The 22046-nt window shown below is 46.6% G+C and overlaps 1 protein-coding gene across 1 annotated transcript in view; it reads right to left on the minus strand.

Moving 5' to 3' along the window:
- Positions 1-3098: 3098 nt before the first annotated feature.
- Positions 3099-22046, minus strand: part of LOC144165852 (uncharacterized) — a 52113-nt gene continuing 33165 nt past the window's right edge. Inside the window, exon 2 of the mRNA XM_077695616.1 lies at positions 3099-3272. Coding sequence (XP_077551742.1) covers positions 3099-3272 — 174 coding nt within the window. The remainder of the gene's footprint in view (positions 3273-22046) is intronic.

Here is a 22046-nt window from a genome sequence, read left to right on the forward strand (position 1 = left end):
TAGGCCCTTAGAAAGAAACATCTCTTTGAGGCGGGCTTTCCGAACTTTATTACATGTAAAAAGAAGTACTACCACATTTTTAGTACACTTCTAAATCCGCTGCCTAAGATGGCTGTGGCCGCCTAAGGAATAAGCTGAGGAAACAGATTGAATGCCGCAAACACATCCAAAGATCACCGCATTTTTGGCATTTACTGTCAAAAGAACGTTTTATAGCGTGGGTGGCGGGAACTATGTCGAATGATTCCCCGCAAATTTCTTTATTTTTCTTTGATGGTTTCAAGTTTTGCGGTTTTTTTTGTATCAAATATTGGAGGTGACACTAAAATGTGGAAAAGCTTTTTTTTGAAATCTGTAGGTATTATGCTGTAGCAGTGAGCGTAACCATAGTTATAGTCGCGCTCCGCAAAGTAAGAATATATGTCACAGATCTCTCTTATAATCATGACATTGTTTCTCTTCGGCTTCTTTGCATCCAGAGGAGGACAAGGGTGACGCCTGCAACTTGAGCCCCTCCGTACCTGTGCAGGCCAAACTTCGTTTCTTGCCCGAAATTTGGCAATTACACCCCACAATCTTACTTGCAGTCAGTTCACTTTAAATTCGCTGTCTTTCAAAGATGTTCCGCAGAGCTATCGTTTCATGGCATTACCATCAACATAATTCAATTCATTTAATTTAATTTAATTCATTTAATTTTACTGTTGATCTCGTTCTCTGATTTGTGGAGCTCCTTTTCAGTCAATAGCGTCGCTCTACAATCTATTTTTGACAACCTATACCATTACAACGCTATTTTTTCTAGAGGTCTAATAATCTGGATGCATTAGAACGGCCTAATATCACACGTGTCCGTGCTTCCTCCCTTCCTGCCGCTGCTTCCTGCCCGATTTCACGCTCCTCAAGTTTGCTTTTGCCTATGACATGGTTATCTGAACCTCACATTCGGACTGGGCCACGAAAATTCGTTCGCAGCTTACCTGAGTTCTCACGCAATAAACGGTAGTAGGGAATACGACGTAGTGCAATACGTCTACGGAAAACTAGAATGCGACGATAAAGAAAATCAGCTTTTTTTCTTGGACAAGTTGCACTTGACGAAAGGTAAGGAAAAATGCTCCCCACTGGCATACCGGCAATTGGCAGTCGCGTAAAAACGTTTCGGATTATCACTGTTAGTCTGCGTCGACCGTTATTAAAAGCGTAAAACTCTCATCCCAACACTGCTCTGTGAACTCTGTTACTTCTAAGTTGAGATCTAAACAGATACGAAAAGAACCAACCTCTAAACAAGTGTGCACGCCGAAATAACAAAGGAACGATTCACCGGCAAAACATCCAATTCTTGGCAACATCCACACACAAATACCGTCAATAACTCTCATACACCAAAAATAATGCCAGAAAGACACACTATTGCGGCGAGTTTTTTTCTCCTCCATATACGAAGGGTGAGTTGAATGGCTCAGGAGAGGGGAGTATAGAATGAGGAGAGTAACCTCAATAGATGGATAACAGAAAAAAATGTTATTCAAAGCACGCTATTCGAAGCGCACACTTCATGACTGCCTATAAGTCAGTGAAAAGGGTCTATCTCCAAAGCGTATAAACACGCTGACGGCGATTGCTGCCAAAATGGCAGGTTGCACCTCCCCTCCAAATCGTGTGAAGCCGTGGCGGCGCTCTTACGCAGTGCATGCGCTTGCAATAAGCCGACTACCAAGAGGCATTGTTGATTGACAAAAATTAATGGAAGCTTGCACTCACGCGCGAGACTTGAATGGCGAAGTTCTTGTAGGTGATCATTGACGAACACAAAGTTGAGATTTGGTATCGTCGACGACAGCGTCATTATATTTCCATGTTCTTATGTTGAGCAAAGCCAGAGTGAGCTAGTTGTTTCGGTCGACGTGTTTGTACGCCCCTCTGAATGCACGACATGTCGTCTCTAGCGGATGCTTTGTACGCCTGCCTCTCGAAGCGTAGCCTGTACCTCGGCCAGGGAAAACTATCGTCGGCCGTGCCATGTGGAATTCATGTTCTCCTACAGAAGCTTCGACATTCTAGTCGCGGCTTTTATACGGTACAAAGCTCATGCGCACGACGGCACGAGGACCAACGAACCATGGGTGTACGCTATAACGTGTGCGTCTCTGTACGAGCAAGCGCGAAGGCTGGGGCTTTTTGTGGTGAATGTTTGCCAATATACCTAGGTGGGTATGCTTGGAGTGACTAGCGTGCGTTCGAGAAACGGGGCGAAAAATGAAGTTTTTTTTTTAAACAAATTTGGCCAATCTCCCTAAGTGGGTAAGCTTAGCGTTACGAACTTGCGCTCGAGGTATGCGTGGACGAGCTCTCAGCACTTTCTTGCTGTTTTTAATTCTGTGCACACGATACCCACACCACTTGATCAGCAGGCTCGGTATCGAAAAGCACCTCATTTACCAATCTTCAATCGAATTAGAACACAATAAAATTCCTACTGGTCTAATAGTAAGGTTCACAGTGTCGAGAAAGGTGCTCAAACAAAATTATTTTAATATTTGTACTAAAAATGGGTCTACCAAGAGAACTTAATAGGAAATTTGTTGTAATATATAAACAACATTTGCAAAATATTTTTAGAGTGTTTACTCTCCCACAAAGAGCATACTTAGTGGACAATTATTTTATTCCGCAAAAAACGAATGCAAAAACGTTTTTTTTATCATTGTTTATTTTAAAACAGTTAATTTTAGCGCTTCTTTATGTGACATATATTTTATTTTTAAGGAGGCCTGCTCAAATATCTTAGTAAATGAACTTGGCTGTTCTCGTACAAGCACTTCAGGTAACTTTGCTGCTGGTACTCCTTCTTGTGCCCACTGTGCAGTTCCACACTTACGGGACTGCATCCATGTAAACAACTGTGGGTTCACCTAAGACCTACTAAGACTTTAACATAACCGGAAAAGGTTCTGCACTATTACTGAAATGACTACTGAATGCCTTTGCGTTTCCTACCTGTTTGGTCCCTTTCCTCTATCCCCGTGGGAGAGAGACCTTCTTCTTTATAAGAGACCTTATAAAACTTTATTTCTCATCTTTGCTGAGCGTAGTCACCCGAGAGGGGGGATCGGAATGGGCGCTTCGTCAGGCGGCGGCAGGAGACCATGGCCCGTGGTGGCGTCTTCCTCAAGCTGGACGACTGCAACTTGTACTTCGGGAATGCAGCTGAACAGCCCGGCCTCCCACTGTTCAGAATTACTGATGTGGAATCCGGGGTTGGGGGACTGGGGTTCGAGATAGCAGGCCCAAACCATGTATGAGTGAAGCCGCTTACAGTCCACACCATTGCATGTGTCGTGGAACCTTTCTGGTTACTGTTGATGGCATAGGGCGGGGTGGGGAAATTGAATGTCTGCAGCCTACGCCACACTCCTGGGTTTCATCTTGTGAGGATTCTGTGAGCTGCCGGAAGTTTAAGACGACTCAACCTACAGTGCTTAGTAATCACTCTCCGACATCCCGCCACGCCGGGCATAGCGGAAGCTGCTGCCGGTCAAAATAGTGGATTATTGTAGTGGAGACACCGCCATGACAAATGGCGGGCACTATCGGGCACGCCGCTATGGGGGGCATGGTAGTACAGATGGCGGCATACCCGTATAGCGGGAATAGGCGTCACAGGGTGAATAGTGTGTCGCAAATTTTTCTGGAATGGCAGCCGTATTGACAAAATATGCATAGATGTATGCGTGGCTGCGGGGACACTTTTGCTGCTTAATGTGGAAGAAGTAATGCGAAACCGTGCGCTCACACCACAGCTTCATTTTATTGTGCACAGACCCTCTTTTCACGGGGGGTCGCCTCTGTAAATAACCTCCACGGGTACTTGAGGGCATAGTTGACGCACATTTCACCAGGGGATTCCGAAAGTAGAAGGCAGGCCACATATGTCATCAAGAAAATTCACACAGACCTTCCATTTTATGTTCTCAATAAAACGTTTTCTCCCCTTATTAACATTTTAAGTCGCCTTCTATTTCTGATGCATGAACTCAGCCTGGTCTAAGGATGAACGAGTTAAAACCATTAACATGAAAAAAAAACTACTGGCAAATATGGTTCTCACCCAAAATGTTTTCTGACTTTCATTAACATACTGAAACCGCAGGGCGTGGAAAGGAATGGGATAACAGTAAGAGGCCTAACACAAGCGTTGACCCACAACCTGTATTAGCAAAATGGAAAAACACACACAGCTGCGCGCATGCGCAGAGAGAGAAGAAAATATTGATGCATCTCTGCAAACAATATTGCACTGAAAAACAAGAAAACACAGGATAAAGCTTGTGTAGAGGGGGCTGACAAATCACTTGAGCATATGGCCGACAATCTTGGCTTCTTTTTTTTGTGGAGCATAATCAAGGTGTGGCTTACGCAGTCAGCCTTTTAAATGTTCACGTAAAAGGCTTCTGGTATCTCCCTAACCATTACATTTCTATGCTCGAAGTGCCCCTTGCTATCATCCAAAAAGGGTTTGCACCCACACTTTTTGCAAGTCACAGGTAAAATTGCGTACGTGCGATCTTTTATAGTCCCTAAGTGCGCTTCGGTCTTACATTTAAGAAGGGCCCCATCAGCCCCATGTACTCTCCTTCACAATACAGCGGTATTGGGCGAACGGCACACATTTTACAAGGCAAAAACCACGCGTGTGTTTACACCATGTAAACGTTTTCTGTTGTTCACCAATGAAAAAAATAAAGCCGACCTATTTTGTTCTTAGCTGAGGAAAAGGGTTGCATACTATATAGGGACCCCACATATTTTGCCTGCGTGCCGTTTTGTGCATGTACGGCAAGCAAAAGAACTCAGTAAAGGAACTCGTGAAACGTGCGGTCATGCCGTACATGCACAAGATGGCACAAGGGCTGAAAAATGTGGGGTCTCGATATGGTGTGCAAATCCTTTTCTCAGCTAAAAACAAAATAGGCAGGCTTTGTTCGTTGGTGAACAAAAAGCGTCCACATAACTTCAGTTTTACAACTTCCAAAGTCAAGCACACGCGTGCTTTTGTGCCTTGTAAAAGACGTGTCGTTTACCAGATACTGCTCTCTTGCATAACAGTGTACGTGGGGCAGATGGGAGCTGCTGAAAAGAAGAGCACCCACAGACGATAAAACATCACACATATGCAAATTTACCCGCACAGTGAAAAAAAGTGTGCATGCAAACCTCGATTCGGTGATAATGAGGGGCTCTTCCAGCATAGAAATCGGATGCTTATAATATAGTAATATAGTAGAAGCCTTCAACATTACCTTTTATAAACCAAAATATCCCGGCACTCCTTGGGCTGCACCGTCCGGCTGCTTCCTGTGGCTACTGCGGGCAGACCAGCCGCTGCCCCAGCCGAATGCAACCGCTCAAGTTGGAACGCATTTTGTGCGTCTCGTATGGAGTGAAATTGTGTAAATGCCTTTTCATTTGATGTGTCATCATGCCACAGCTTACTGCCTGAAAGCACATTCATAGAAAACGAGAACTAATTCTTATGCCAGGCTTGACCACACTGCACACAGATGCAGTGTGTCACAGTGTGTCGCATGTCGTGAATGAAGGGTGTTGCGCGTTCTCGTCGAAATCACGAACTGTGTGGTTCGATTTTGTGGGGACCCGTGTTTCCCTACGCCTCGCCTGCACATGCTTTTGCGAACCGGGAGCCGCCGTTTTGGGCAGCCGGCACATCGCGTGAGCCATGACCCCTTCGTGACCCCATGCGACGCGCCGAACCGGCTCGCTGTGAATCTGTGCGCGAGGGCACGGGGGAAGGTGGACCAGTTTGTCACCTTCCTTCGCGCCACCCTCTCCTCGACCAAGGGAAGACCTGCTCTCCCCACCATGCTGACGTGCAGGACGAACGAGCGCTCCGCAGGGAGTCGACTGGGCGATTTGGTCGGAATTGTTTGGCTACGCCCCGATGACGGGAACCCAGTTTGTTCCACGTACTCTGCAGAGATTCTGCCCTGATCGGTCGCACAGATGCCTCCCCTGCTCCCGCAGCGGTGATAACGGTTATCAAGGTCTGGGTACCGCGGCTTGAGCGAGCAAACAGAGCCTCTGTGTACCAAAAAGCGATAGACATGTTGTCTGGTATATGCCCCGTATCTGCCGGGCAATAAAACTTCCGACAACCCGAACCCGTGCGCGGGTCTTCGGATTCCTCAGGGCTAGTGTACGGCGCGTAGCACATTCTCTACTAAGATAGCCGGGGTCCTGTTATATCGTACGTTAGCCCACAATTTGTAGTGCCAGTCTTTCTAATGTGCATTGTTAAACCTAGGTGTTTACAGCTATTGGCGTCTTTTCAATTCCCACGTTCAAGTCCCATGCTCAGAGAGAAATTCACATGCACAGAGGCCATCTGTTCGAGCGTGACAGCGCCGCTGTTGACTGCACTAACAAGCAATGCAAGCGCAAAATATTAGTGCAAAAATATCCCGAAGAAATAAGCCTATAGACATACAATGACACAAACACACAGAAGCATAAGAATAGAAAGACAAACATCGCTTGCATATTTTTCCTTACTTCACTCCATGTGTGTAACTCCTACTTTACTCCTATATGAAGTCTAATCACCCTATAAATTTTCCTGGGGCTCACAGTGCTGCACCAAGAGGTCATCACACTGAACTTAAAACACTGAATCAAGCAGTTTGGCTCAAACAGAGAAATAGTGTGGTTGCACGTTTCTTCTAAAACCTGTTACTGACACCCTTGACGTCCATTGCTGACTTTGGATATTCACAAGCATGCTGTCAATCATTCTCGCTCGAATTGTGGCCTGTGAGGATCTACTTTGCTGCACTACCATTTTGTGGTCAATTACTGTAGGTGACTTCCCCATACCCGAAGGATTAGCTGCACACTCGCCCTTCTCACATACCCGTGCTGCAACGCAAGCAAAGGGTTGATTTTCGCAGACCTTGGCCTCGTGAAATAAATACAGCTGACTTCTAAAAAACCGGAGTTTCTGACTGCAAGCGTCATGGAGGTCCATAAACGGGCTTTCTAAACTGGCGTGCCACACCTTTTCTTTTTCCTTTTTGCTGCTCGTGCCAAGCTGCTGGATAGGAAGGACTTGTGAATACCCAAAGTCAGCAATGGACGTCAATGGTGTCAGTAACAGGTTTTAGAAGAAACATGCAACCACACTATTTCGCTGTTTGAGCCAAACTGCTGGATTCAGTGTTTTTAGTTCAGTGTGATGACCCCTGGGTGCAGCACTGTGAGCCCCAGGAAAATTTATAGGGTGATTAGACTTCATATAGGAGTAAAGTAGGAGTTACACACTTGGAGTGAAGTAAGGAAAAATACGCAAGTGATGTCTGTCTTTCTATTCTTATGCTTCTGTGTAGTAAATTGGGGAAGTTGGTGTAACTTCATTCATACAAACAGTGCAAACACACAGACAGAAGGAAGGAAAAACATGCCAGCTCTGTGTCTTTTCTTTCTTATGCTTCTGTGTGTTTGCACAATGGTACATTATCTGTACGCCTATTTCTGTGGGTTAATTCTTGCGTGAAGACTTTGCAGTTGTGTTGGTTGTTAGTGCAGTCAACAGCAGCGCAGTCATGCTTGAACGGGTAGCTTCCATATATAGTGAATTTCACGCAGGGCATGGTGACTTGGAGGTGGGATTTAAAAAGAAAGCAAGCGGCTGTAATAACCCGGGTGCAACAGTGGGCATCAAAAAGTCTCGCACTACAAAATAAAGTCACATAAGTCATGATTTTGTCGAAAACAACGTGCCACACACTGCATTCATAATCTGTGCAGCATGGTCAAACCTCGCATAAGAATTATTTCTCGTTTTCCTTGAATGTGCTCTTTGGTGAACAAGCTAACTGTGGCAGTATACATCAAATAGGAAGGCACTTACCAAGTTTCATGCCCCACGAGACGCACGATATCCAGTCCACGATACGAGCGTTGGCACGCTGCGGGGGCGGCAGCTGGCGTGCCCACATTCCCCCACAAAGCGCTTGCATGGCAGCACACTGATCACGGAAAAATGCCAGCGCCCAGGGAGAGCCAGGCAATTATGGTCTATAAAGGTGACTGCGTAAGCCAGACCTCGATTAACTTAACACAAAAAAGCCAAGCTAGTTGGCGATATGCTCATGTGACTTGTCAGCCCCTCTCCACACACCTTTTCTTTCAACTTCTTGTCTTTTTAGCGCATTATCCTATGCACAGCTTCATCAGTCTTTTCTTCTGCCCCTGTGCAGGTGCGTAGTTGCATGTATATGCGCATTCTTTCTGTTGCCTAATAAACACTAGTTCGAGTCAGGACTAGTGTTGTGCCCCTTTTTGTTGTCCTGTTTTTTTCCAGCGTGTTGTTTCTCACAATCATAAATGTCTTAGGTCCCCTCCCATTTTTTAACTAAAAACTACCCCTCAGCCTGAACTCAGGTTGAAGAGCTGGGAACGGGTTTTTTTCTGTAATAATAGCTATTCCCCAGTAAAAATACCAACTCAAAACTTGCGTGTCAGCCAGTTGAAAAGATCTTATATGCTCTAAATATTACATAAATCGACAATATAATCTTGACTTATTTTTTTAAAAAGCGCACGGTAACAATATCCAGGTTCACATACTTTTTCAAGTTCCACATTAACAAAGATGCTGTCTTCTCTATCGCCCATTCCATGTTGTGGAAGGTCTGCCCCGTCACATCCTGTACCGCCGCTTCTGTACGGTTGCCAGATCCAGGCAGAATTCTCCATATGACGTGTTCCGCATCAGCCACGTCCATTTCGCGTCAGGCACATCCACATTTGGACCAATCTGCACTTGCAATTAGAAAACAAAGCAATTAATTTTAAACTCCCAACTGATCAACTTGCGCTGTTTGAATCAGGTATAAGTACTATATCCTGTGTTGAGGTTGTACCTTACTTTATTAGAAAGCTAAATCATGTACCCAACCTTTACTGGTCACATAAATCCAAAGCTTTGATCAAATAAGTGTTGTCGTGCTCTGCAACATGCTATACGACAGTTCCAAAGGGGTCTGCGAGAGCACTTCAGGGGTCCGTGAAGCCTCTTTTAAAACTTTTCCCCTGCCACTGTTTTCTCGATTTTGTCAGAACTTTCTTGCTATGCAGAAAGGTGGCCTCGCTGCATTACATGTATGTTTAGTTTCTCTGCGTAGTGCATATTTTAACACCACCTTTGCGCACAACAGGCCAGCTATGACAAGAGATAAAAATGCCTACCTAAGGCAAGATTTAGTGTTCAAAGACTTGTAGATACAAGTACACATTGTTTGACATAATGACACTGATCAACAAATGCTCAATCATGGGGTCCCCACTGTTTCGCAAGCCAAGAAGGGGTCCTTGGGGCAGTCATGGCTGCGAACCACTGCACTGCTATACTATTAAGGTTTTGGTAGGCCAAAAGATAACACACACCCGCCGCAGTGGCTCAGTGGCTAAGGCGTTGCGCTGCCGAGCACAAGGGCACGGGTTGGATTCCCGGCCAATTTTACACTGTCGGCGCGTAGATGGGCAAAGAGCAAAGCTGGCCGCCCCACCTACCTTATTTTTGGTTCAACTGATATTATGCTGGTTATGCTTGGAATCTCGGCCAAGTATCACGTGTAGTTGTTTTGAAATGCGGACAAGTTTTAAAGAAAGCTTTCTGCCTCTACCAGCCAACGGTTCCTTCGTGGAGTGCGCAACAAGAAACTCCCAACGTGGCTCAGGAGGAGGAGGGCCCTTTTCACTCATGGAGCCCTGTGTAGATGGAGCGGCGAAGAGCGCTATTACCCAGCGTTCCCCGAACGCCGGAGTTGCTTTCGGAGCTGTGCGCCCCGGCGGGCACGTTGGTAGGACCAATCCGTTGGCTTTGTCATCTGCTTAAGCGACGGTTGTTTGGGCCTGTTCTTGTGCAGCTTCGCGTACATTGCGCGCTTCCTTCACACGACTTTTTTAACTTGCTCTACATCACCTCCTGGGTAACCCAGACCCGACGGAGTTTAGTGGCCATACACCAAAGATGCGTTAAGGATTGGTTTGGAGAGCAGGAAAACAAAATGTACAGACCCCTTTACAGACATCTGGTCACTAGAGAAACGCTACCTTTTGCGCAGTGCTTGCACGAAAGGGACTCTGTTCTCTAAATTACGGAATATAAATTTGGTTGTGTTTTAACAGGCATTACACAAGGCAAAAGAATCAACAGGATCTGATAAATAGCGATTATAAAAGTTCTCTCAGCTTTCTTGCAATTCTCAACCTTACTAAGCTAACAAGTTATCGGTATAAATGGGAATCACTAAGCTCACATGCCGAATTGCTTCGGTGTCTGCGCTTGTGTATTGCGGTGGTGTAGCCTCTAGCTTAGCTCATCAGGATGACGTTGTTCCGCTGTATCACCCCTAGAAAGACGCTCGTCACCGTTTTCTTCTGACGCACGACCGGGATACAGCGGCGGCGTCCGGCGCTCTAGCCCGGCCATGACCAACACTGCTGTAATGGGGACGCCGCCCCCGTGAATTACAGATAACGGCTGGAAGTATATGTGGTTTCACTCTTTGCACTGCCACGTTTGTGAATTGAAGTGACGGCATGGGCAATTGTTGTGGGTGTCGTTTACAGCTTTGCTTTCGAACCACCGTTAAAGCGTGGATTGGAACCTTTTTTTTTTGCTTGGTGTCGTCGCTAGACCCCAAAAGAGGAATGACCACTCAGTGATGAAAGAATGTACAACGTATGCGTGCCAACCAACTCTGCAATGAAGCCCAATGTGTGCGGTGGCCACTTTTTTAATTGGAGGTGAAAGCATAAGTGCGTGCATGTTCAATATTTGGGCACACAATAAAGATCCCCAGGTGGTCAAAATTAATCTGGAGCGCTCCACTACAGCGTTCCTCATCGCCTTTGTAGTGTCAGCGAATACACCATACAATCAATTAATGCAGCTCGAAGGGTAATGGAGAGCACAGAGGGACAATAATTTGCTAAAAAACTTTTTGAACTCCTTTGCTCTCAACCATTTGGCTGTGTGGTCTGGTGTCTGGGATGCTAAATAAGTTGATTACTGTTAATGTTTCACCGACATTTGGCTTCTTTCAGTGCACTAAGTCAAACAAGGATTGAGCCATAGTGAAGCTGCAGGATTTCTTTCTACATGAACGCTGAAGAACCCGGCAGCACACGTTTGTACAAGTTTGAAATTGTCTGTTTACATGTTCCGTCGATGCTTTGCAGTGTGGTAGTAGTAGTCATCATGTGCAAAAATATCGTCGTGGTCCTTTTGACGAGCACTGCATGCGCCACTTGACAACAGCTGGGGCGCAGTGGTGCGCTCACATGCACGACGCATGCGCTACTTTCCTCGATTTCTGTCGAGGTTCCATGGAGCAAGTGTTTAGCAACTGTGGCGTTGCTGGTCGCCAGGCAACCCGAGGCACTCCTCCAACATTTTGCCTCTTTTTTCGCTAAAGGCACTGTGCATGCGGGAGTTGGTAGGCGGTTGCTCGAGGCACACGCTCACGAGCACTCGGAATTTTTTGGGTATTTTAAACGAATTAGCGCCACACTTTACAGCCAGCTACAACATTTGCACTGTTCAAACAGCACGCACGGGAGAAAAATGCTGCATGAAAGCCAGTCCGTAGCCCAGCATTCCGGTGTCTATCAGTATCTACTGGTAGATTGACCATCGCGTGTTTTCATTTCTATTTATCACACTGTGCACCAGTGGGGAAGTCTTGTACCAGCACCATCATCGTCATCAGTGCCATCGTTACCACGAGTATGAAATAGCTAATCAAACACGACTGCCCACCTGGACGGCTGGTCTTCAGCGCTCCCACTTCTGGTGGGGCTTACGCGTACACAATATTGTAGCAAGTCGCATCTGCAACAACCAAATCTGCTTCTTAAAATATATTCTAATCTACCCAAAATTTTTATTTAATGCTTTTGAAGTAATCCATAACCGAGCACGTGCAACTGAGAAAACAGCGTTTATAGAATAGCTTTTGCAGGACAGCTATTGAAATGCGTGGCGGTAAAACTCTGGAGTGCTCTATTACTGCTTCTTGCGGGTTATTTTTATGCGTACACGATGGAAACCAGGTCATTCACCTCTTACAAAAAGCTGCTACAATCAGGCCATTATTCGTAAAATCGAAGCGCCACGGCTAGCACACAGGCCACATTGTCTACTGCGACTTGTGTGGTAGGAACACGTTACACTTCTTACAGTACACGTTTTCACTGCTTTTTCACTGGACATAATTAGCCACGACAAAGTATTGTTCTTCCATAGGAAGAAAAGTGCGACATGAGCCACTTCCGGCACGCATCTGCAGGGTGTCGGGAGCGGCTGCCGTTCTCAGTTTCGTTTCCCAAAACCCCAATTTATTGGACAGTCTGTGCTGTGTGCAATGAGGTATTAAACCAGTTGTTGACGCTACCGTTCTTTTTATGTCGACTATTAAACAGCATTCTTACATGGCCAAAAATTAAAGTGCAGTTGGATAAGAACCAATCATTTCTAAGAAATAACTGTTCATTGAACTTTGCTCTTGAGTGCTGCGCATGCATCGACCTGAAGTTGTAAGTTAAAAGAAAAGTGCTGCCGAGATTTAAATTGCAGGCTGAATTCAGGTTTTTTTGGCTCCTTATGAGGGTACATTAGGGTACAGCAGCAATTAGGGTACCTTCATTAGGGTGCAGCAACGACAAGGGAAAAAATTCTGCTTACCTGCCCATCTACAGGTGCAAAAATTTTCAAAACTGGCTCAGGGAGGAAGGGAAGAGGGGACACCACAGTTCCAGCAACACTTTTCCTCCAGCAAGCGAAGCTGGTGGTGGTGTATCTGCTTTTAGTAACTGCTAAAAGCAGATACAAATGAGAATCAGGCTCAATATACTGAACCAGTTCAAATACAAACATAAAGGCCCAATGCGATGCATTGAAAGTCCACGTAGGTTCCTAAGAAAAATGGTCAGCCGTGTGGTTAGCTGGCTGCTCCAAGCAATGCTTTTATGGGCAATAATTGTTGCATTGTGCAACAGAAGGCACTAATTACCAGGACAGAAGTGCAGTGGATGGTTAGTAGCATATTCTACTGTCACCGCTCATCTGCCAACGATTTGTTTTGCGAGAAAGCCCTGTAAGCAGGTGCACATTCTCGAGACTAGCCTGCAGCCGGCAAAGGTTATTTTCCTCTACTCCCTCATTGGTAACCATTTCATTGCAGCGTGGTCAGCGTCAAATATGTTTGTCTGATTCTTCGCAAGCTTTCTTTTATGTCCACATGTACAAATTAACTGGAGCTTCCAAACAAGTGGGCAGAAAAAGTGCAGAGCTGGAAAGCAGCAGAAGCTTTCTAAGCACTGAGATGAGAATCCGCATGTTTGCTTAGATGCCCACGTCACCGTGACATAACGAACCAGCAGAGCACACGTGGAGAACATTAATGAAGAGAAGTGCAACAGGGTCGAGAACTCGGCCAGTTGGTATAAATTCATTCTGAAGGAGCAGCGCAAACTAGACAGGACAAAGGGTAGGACACAACACGACCGCTCGTGTTGTGTCCTACCCTTTGTCCTGTCTAGTTTGCGCTGCTCCTTCAGAATGAATTAATGAAGAGAGGCCCAGTAGAAAAAAAAATATGGCGGGCCATCTGATGTTTTTTTTTCCTTTTCTACTCTTCATCACCATCACCACGCTTCACCGCAATTCCAGATGTGATGTCTGCTGCTAGACTAATCATTCAATGAGAGGGGGCACACATCCACATTAGTATTTTAAGTTGCCGTGGGTGATTTTGAAGCCCAAAGAAGCCTTGTTTTGAAAAAATAGGAAAACGTGCCATGGCCAAGAGCCCCTCAGTTCCCATCAGTTGAAATGTGAATCTGAAACCTGCAACACTTAATCCTGAATAACCCACTGGCAACTTGTTCTCTATAGTTCAAAGGCTTGCGGTCGTACACATGAAGAAAAATGGTAAAGATAACGTCGTTTAGCCATAATTAGTGCATGCCATCCTAGTCATGCATAAAACTAATTTGCAGTTATAGCTCCATATTAATTACAAGCTAGTTAGGTACGCCAACACCTCTTAGCCTCCCAATTCAGGATGTGGTATCGTGAAGGGTCCCCTCCTCGTTTTTTGGATAAAGAAAACTACTACAAGACTACCTCCATCTTTTTTACTTGACACTTGTAACATCTTATATTTCTGTTTCAAAATGCGGTTAAACTATGTGCATGTTCATGGTGGAACAAAACTGTTCACAGGGTAACAAAACTAACAATAAATTGAGCACACCAAGCTCACTATTTTGCTCAACCAGTGTTGCAGGCTTAAAAAGCTGTAAGATGTGCCAAAACATAAGAACAAACCCCGAAGTAAATAGGCAGACACCATCATGCTAGCCGAAATCCAACACCAAGCCTCGTTACGTTTAATTACAAGCTGAAACAGTTCTAGGCAGCAATATGATGAAAGCAGTGATAACTTATCTAGATTCGTGCGAAGATGGTGCAAGTTTGGAAATTAGACTTCGTTATGTTACCTAGCCATCTGATCGGTCAACCTAATCTGTGTCAAAACATTATAAGCGAAGTAGTAACACTGCTAAGGCTCAAATGCTTTTCAAAACAATCCTTAAACTGAAATAGGCAAATTCAGCTTAGTGAAATTGAACATGGCACATAATGCAAGAAAATTCAGAACTGCAGAAAAGCAATGTGGTCACCATTTTTTTACTAGGCTCGGACACACTCGATGTCCCACGAGAAGTCTCGTCCATGGCCTGGGAGTATGTCGTGCCCGTTCTTTATCTTCAAAGCAACTTCTCTGCCTGCAAGCGGAAAATGGCCTGCAAAATGCCGATTATTATCAACCAACATGCCAGACGCAGTCATTTTTCCTCGAACCTGGTGCACCCAAAATGCAGAATCACAGAGATCACCAGGCTGCCTTGCCCACTGTAGGGTAGATTATGAAAATCACTCCTATACAACATTAGGCTGTGCGTAAACATGCCGTAACCGACAAAAACCACGGGGCATGGATATCAGCAATCAATATTTCAAAAGATCCTTCTAATTTTTCTCTGAGAATTATTGGTAAGAACAGTAACATTTACCGTAATGATAGCACAAAAAATAAAATTATAAGGCAAACATTTATGCTGAAATGCACACGCTCTGCGCATTCAGAAGCTACGCCACTCGAAAGATGTGTAGAGGCATGCGGGAATGTGGTCTGTTCAGACAAGTGTTGTAAACAGGGGTGCAATACTTGGGCTTTACAGTTCAGGGAAGTTTGTCTGAAGGTAAAACGTTCCCAGATGGAATGCACAAGACATTTAGCAGCTGCTCATTTATTTACATGAAAAAGAACTGAGAACCCCTTTTTTTAGTTTGGGGGTTCCACGCACTGAATGTGCACTTAGACTAGGGGATGCGCGAATTTGAGGGATCCTCCCAATTTAAACCACCCTGGTTTCGTAAAATGGCCTGAAATATCTACACTACTGCTTTTCTTTTTTGTATCTATCAGAAGAACTGCAATTGCCGCGGATCACTACCGAAAAAGCCAGCGCACATAAAACAGGCATGCTCTTTTAAACACTTGCGCTTCTGCAAGGTAACTAACTTTTCACAATAAGGAATGAAATGAAAGGAGTGCGTCGCGGGGAATATGATACTTTGGATGGGCATGTGAGAACGAGAAGGCAAACACCTTTCGACATGGAGAGTCTGAACCCACATTTTATTGCCATTTACAAAAAGTTTCGACCTTTACAGCACGCGCAAGGCAGCGGCCACCTCGTTACAACAACGCTGTTTATCCGTCCGTAGCACGCCAACGTCTATACGAGGCACGATAAGCGCAATGTTTCAACGTGGTCGCATAAAAATTTGTATAAATGCATATTCCCGAGGCGGCTGACGGACGCACAACACTATTCACGCTCATAATTGAACACATTATTGCTGAAACATTCATAGTGCGGTGCGTGCTAGGGGCCCTAAATATACTCCAATACCCTGCTCTAGACGAATCTAGACATTATTTTTATAACCTGGAGGTTGGAGGGAAGTGGTATTTTTGGGTGTCTCATAGCGAAGAACAAGGCGGTAGCGTTTTCGGTGCGGTCAGTTTGACTAATGACACATGATTCTACTTCGCACAACCCAAGGCGCAAACTTTGGAGCAAGTGCTGCTTACATGCGTGACAAGACGGAAAAGGTCGCTTGTCAAATGCCAAATCTGCGTAACGCCGATATGATAGACATCGCACACCAACGCGAGCGATACGTTGCACACACAGAACGTCAGTCCTAAGGGCCGGCACCGGCTCGACACAGGACTAATACACAGGACTAATAAATGACGTTTCACTTACCTTAACTGCCCAGCCGTAATTGTTCGTCGGGTAGATAAATCCATAGTCGTCACGTAACCAGAAATTTCACGCCGCTGAGCATTTACCGAGTCGTAGAACCACTGCAGGCAGCCATGACGGTGGGAGCCGAGCGAGCCGCCGAAACGTCGCCGCCGTCGTCTTGTGTCGCGCTGCCCCCCTGCCGGCGGCCAACTGAGTCGTGTGACGCGCGCCGTTCAAAACGCGTTAAAAATTAATAAAACTCTAGCATTGTCATGGACGCCTATGCTGTCGGTGAACGGTAAGGTCAGGTGCCACTTACATCCAGCAGGACTTGAGAGCCTGTTCTGTAAGCAAACAGTACGTGTTCCATGAGCAATTTCATGGCGTGACGGGGCTGCAGGCGACAATGGCTAGGAACGACGGTGGTGGTTTCCTGGCTGGCTTCGTTGTGTTGCATCTTTTTATATATATGCAGAGCCCGGCATGTCATTTTGTAGTTCATATATTAGATAAGTTTGCGTTATGCACGCCTGTGCGCACGCAGGCCGGCCCACTCAAGTGAAGCTTCGTTTCTAGGCCTGGAGGTATATCACTGGCTAAGCTTCCAAATACTGTACGTGCGAATATAAACATGCTGTGCTCACAACAAATTGCATGCGCGCTGTCGATGTCTATACCGCTTTTTTCGAACGCCCATGGCGCCCTTCACTGTTAGCGCATTTTAACGGAAAACGACGGTGGGCATTGCCAAGGAGAAAAAAGGGCGTTCCCATCGCAGACGATCAGGCAACACTATTAACGCCAGCATGGTTGTGGTGGGTCACGTTGACCAGTAAGGCCACCAGTATTGCCCAGGATAGCCGACGTGCCCACCTAACCTACCGCCATTATTCCCACCTACTCCCAGCTTTATAAACGTTGCCCAGGTAAGTTTCCAGTATTGATCACCATGCCCACCTGATTTCCCAGGATGCCCACCTGATTTCCCAGCAGAATTTATGCTGGGATTTGCGATCGGGATATTTCCTATGTCTAGAGCCTATTCCTCCCCCCGTGTCAGACGCCACGTTTTTGGACTCGCGGTCAGCCTTGTTGCACAATCATCACCCTGCCTTGTGTGCAATCTCGTTCCCCTGGATTGACGCGTGCGCTTGTGTCCAAACCAGACGGACTTGTCTTGCTGTTGTGTCAGAGCGGGTGTGTAGTATATGCGCCGCTTCCGTAGAAACTCCGCCCATGCGTAGTTGCTCAGGGCAGTCTTAGAATCCGATGTGATTATGCCGGCCCGTGTACCCGTGATGGTGAGGGCGATGGCCACTTCTCCTGTATCTGGGCGGGACGCGTTGACTGAACATGAGGATACCTTTAACAAAACAGCGAGAAGCACGGGACAAAGGGAAGATGAAGACAAAACAAGTAATGAGAATACCCCATTACTTTGGTGGGCAACCACCACTGTCGTTACCGCGCTTCAGCCAGAATAGCTCGCCGTGTCTATGTAGCAAACCTCTGCATTACAGGGGTAGAACTTGTGCAGCTCCATAGGCCTTGCTTGTCTGCGCTCCTGGTCGTGTGATGGATGCACGTTGCGGGGGGATCGCTGCCTTAATGATGTGCTCCCGGATTTCCAGGTGTAATGTGGTGTTGTGTCAATTTTGATAGGCGTAAGGAACGCGCAAGGATTCTAGAGTGGTTCTACTGGTGATGGTAGCTGCTAAGCGATTGTATTGGGCTGTACGTTCGGCTTCATTGACCTTTTGTAAGGTGTTATGAAAGCCCATCTCTAGCAGCCGGTCTCTGGTGGCGCTGATAGGGATGCCGGCTCCTGCCTTGGTGGTTTTCGAATTATTCGAATATATCTTTTTCATTTCCGCTCTGCTGTGTTTCAGATATGGGGCGAAGTATGTTTTTGCACTGATGATAAAGGTTTGCATCGGGCAGAGGTCGTAGAGCACCTTGAGTGCATGCTGCTTGTTTGCGATCCTACTTATTAATCTGCTAACCTGGGTGGATGCATTGCGCAATGCTTGAATACTTTCGGTGTTGGTTCCTTTCTTGTGCACCCGCCAGCCCAGAACGTAAATTCAGCCAGTTGCGGGAATGGCGTTTCCTTGGAGGAACACTTGAATGACTGGAGTAGATGATGGTTGCCTGTTTTTCTTGTGGCGTTGTATAGAAGGATATCCCATTCATGCAGGGAAAATTCCAATCCTCTGTCGTGTACGTGCACATGTACATCAGTGGCTGCTTGCAGGCGTTCCTGTATCTCCGCACCACTACCACCTACCCTCCACACCGTAATGCTATCGGCATACAAGCTATGGCGAATGTTGGAGATCTGGTCGAACAAAGGAGGCAGCCCAAGCATGGCTAGACATGTCTAGACATGTCTAGAGCATGTCTAGACATGTGTCGCCGTCCCTGCTGGGCGGCGTATTTCCAACGCTTGGCTGCACAGAGCGCGCACGGGACATGTCTGTTTGCGCGATGGAGAACGGTAATTCAACGTTGTCCTTGGCTGCGACCCAAACCAAAACAACCTTAAACATATCAAATCGCCATTATTAAAGAAAATAACGCGTTGATTTCAGTTTACAAAAAAAAGCTCAAATTTAGAAAAAAAAATATAAGCAATAGAAAAACTAAGATCCACACCTGCTGCGGCTCGAAACGAAGCCGTCAACGCCAGCATTCAGCATTCTACATCGCGGCAACAGAGCCCGAACGGTGGTCCCGTTTTAGCAGGCACTCAAAAGAATAGCGCGCGGAGTGACATCACACATGTCACGCGTGTGCTCTGTGCACCGAAGCGTTTGGAAAGACGGTGCTGGGGCACAACCGTATTCGCCAAAATTGTGATCAAGTCGCCAAATAAAAGCTGAAGTTTCGCTATTGTGACCCCTAATTCGTATGATCTGTAGCTTAGCTTTGTGACATTAACACCTGCCCCCTTCTCTATTTTAATCCTCGGTTGCGCTGGGATTCTATTGTTCCATCTGTTAATTTCGAATGGTAACTTTTCGTCGCCTGTTCTTTTTTATCGGAATGCTTTGCCATTTTTTTCGACCAAACATTTTTTGTGAAGTAAATGCAACTAGGGGGGTGGTTTTAGTTTCCATTGTATGTGATTTTATAGAGTAAACGTGATCAATAACACTGTGTATTCAATTTCATAGTCTCACTTATGCTACGTGAATAAGCTGTGCTTCGCGATAGTGACCGGTATGCCCAGCTGCAACAATGTATGTCGACATGAAACCAAGCCCTGAAATCAAATAAGCCATATTTCAGCTTTTCCAACAACATAGTCTCACTTATGCTACGTGAATGAGCTGTGCTTCGCGATAGTGACCGGTTTGCCCAGCTGCAACAATGTATGTCGACATGAAACCAAGCCCTGAAATCAAATAAGCCATCTTTCAGCTTTTCCAACAAATGAGCATGTACTTCGTGCACCAAATAAAGCCTTATTTGAGAGATGTGGTCTGTTGAAGCTATATAGGCACTGCCCCCCTTCTTTTTATGTAACTTAAGAGGCGGTAGCTGCAATGGTTAAATGCATGCACGTGCTGCAAATCCGAAATAGGGCATTCGGGATGGAAAATATGTTGATTTTTATGAGGTATGATGTAATACACATTCTCACTGTTGTGTCACAAGTACCTGCTGGAGCGAGAAGCTCGCTGCTGCCGCAGTGCTCAGCATCGTGGATGCCAACCCGAACAGTAAGCTGCTGCTTGCCACAGCGCTGTTCACAACGCGACAGGCATACATAGTATACATCCCTTGATGTGTGTACATATATACACATCAACTCATGCCCTATGCAAATCAGACAGTGAAGTACGTTTGCGGCCCTGCTTAGTAATCTGTACTATGAAAAATTATCTGCACTGGTTGACGCATGAAATGTCGATTGAGTGGATGCATGGAAATACACATATATAATATGATCAACCATTGGAGCATCTTGTTCATGTGACCCATTCGTGCGCTCATATGTCCGGATCATATGTTCAGGAAGAAATAATTATCTTGCCAAATATGTGCTACATAAAATTGATCCCATATATGCAAGGATAGATAGATATTGTCACGAAGACAAGGACGATGCAGTTGTCTTGAATGAGAAACGCGTTTATTGGAGCGAACTTGTGCTCCCCTAACAACTCAAAAGAATACAGAGGCGGCGAAGCAGCGGTCAACAAAGAGACTTGCACAGGCTAGTGTCGTCGAATCGAATGCCCCGGCGTCCGCACTGCAGGCTTTTAAGTGCGAATGCACTTTATAACCGACCCCAAACCTTCCACCGCCGGCGGCGGCGGCGGCGTCCGCAGTCCTCCTCTCCCTAGCAACGGCGTGGAGCGGAGAGGAGCGTCGGTAGCAACGGCGCGGTGACGTCACTTCACCACGTGACCGCGCTCGCTCCGCCTCCTCGCCGTGGCTGCGCAGGTGCGCGCCGCTCCCCGCACCGCTCCTCGCGCCGTGACGTCATGGTATGACGTCACAGCGCGCCTCCTCTCTCCAGCAGCTGCCGCGCGCCTCTCTCTCCACCGTGACGTCACACTCTCTCCTCTCCCCCTCACTTGGCTGCAGCTGCCGTGCGCCGCTGTCCCTCTCCCCTTGCGCTCGCCTCCTCTCTCAGCCACCTGGCTCGACGCGCTCGGCGCGCTCGGCGCGGCGTACCCCCCTATATATGCAGCGATAAACTGCCAGACCTCCGCGGGTCGGCTCGCGCGCGCTCACGGGCGAATGCCAACGGATTTTAACTTTACTCCCCCTCATAGCATCACCCCGTGCATTCGCACTTAACCATGTTCTCCCTCGGGGAAATGCTTGGGAGTTTTTTTATCTTTTGGCGCGCGTGGTTCTCGAAACGTCGATTCGCATCGAGAACATAGTAGATCCAAGAAGATTATACTGGGCTGTTCACGTTAGATGAGAATGCTCTCCCTATCACAACAGATAACACATGCGGCACAGAAAGATAGAATGGAACACGCGCTTCCCTTGGCGCAGAGATAACACAGACCGGCGCAGCCGGGCGGTTAAAGCAAAACACAAATAAACAAACCCAATGTATGGTTCGCGGTATTACCCCCCTCTAAGAGTGCATCGACCCCATGCTAACAGAAGCGACAGTCCGAACAAATGAAAATAAAAGTTCGTCATCGTCTGTAGAAAGGTTTTAAGCGAACCACGTGGACGACTTCAGGCCGCGTGCGTTGTCGTGATGTGCCGGAGTCACCATCGGGGATCACTTCGTAGGTGAGTTGGCCGACACGTCGTAGAATCTTGTAGAGTCCGAAATACCGTCTCAGGAGCTTCTCACTGAGTCCGCGTCGTCGGATGGGAGTCCAAACCCACACACGGTCCCCTGGGCGGTACTCGGCGTCTCGGCGTCGGAGGTTGTAGCGGCCCGCATCCACCAGCTGCTGGTCCGTTATACGAACTTGAGCGAGCTGGCGGGCCTCCTCCGCACGTTGAAGGTATCCGTGGACGTCGGCGTTGAGGTCGTCGTCTTCTACGTGCGGAAGTATGGCGTCGAGCATCGTTGTCGGCCTTCTACCGTAGACAAGCTCGAACGGCGTCAGCTGCGTCGTCTCCTGGATAGCCGTGTTGTACGCAAA

This window comes from Haemaphysalis longicornis, unplaced genomic scaffold (genome assembly GCF_048455015.1).
Source record: "Haemaphysalis longicornis isolate Haplotype H1 unplaced genomic scaffold, Haemaphysalis longicornis Haplotype H1 scaffold_15, whole genome shotgun sequence".
Classification (NCBI taxonomy): Eukaryota; Metazoa; Arthropoda; class Arachnida; order Ixodida; family Ixodidae; genus Haemaphysalis; species Haemaphysalis longicornis.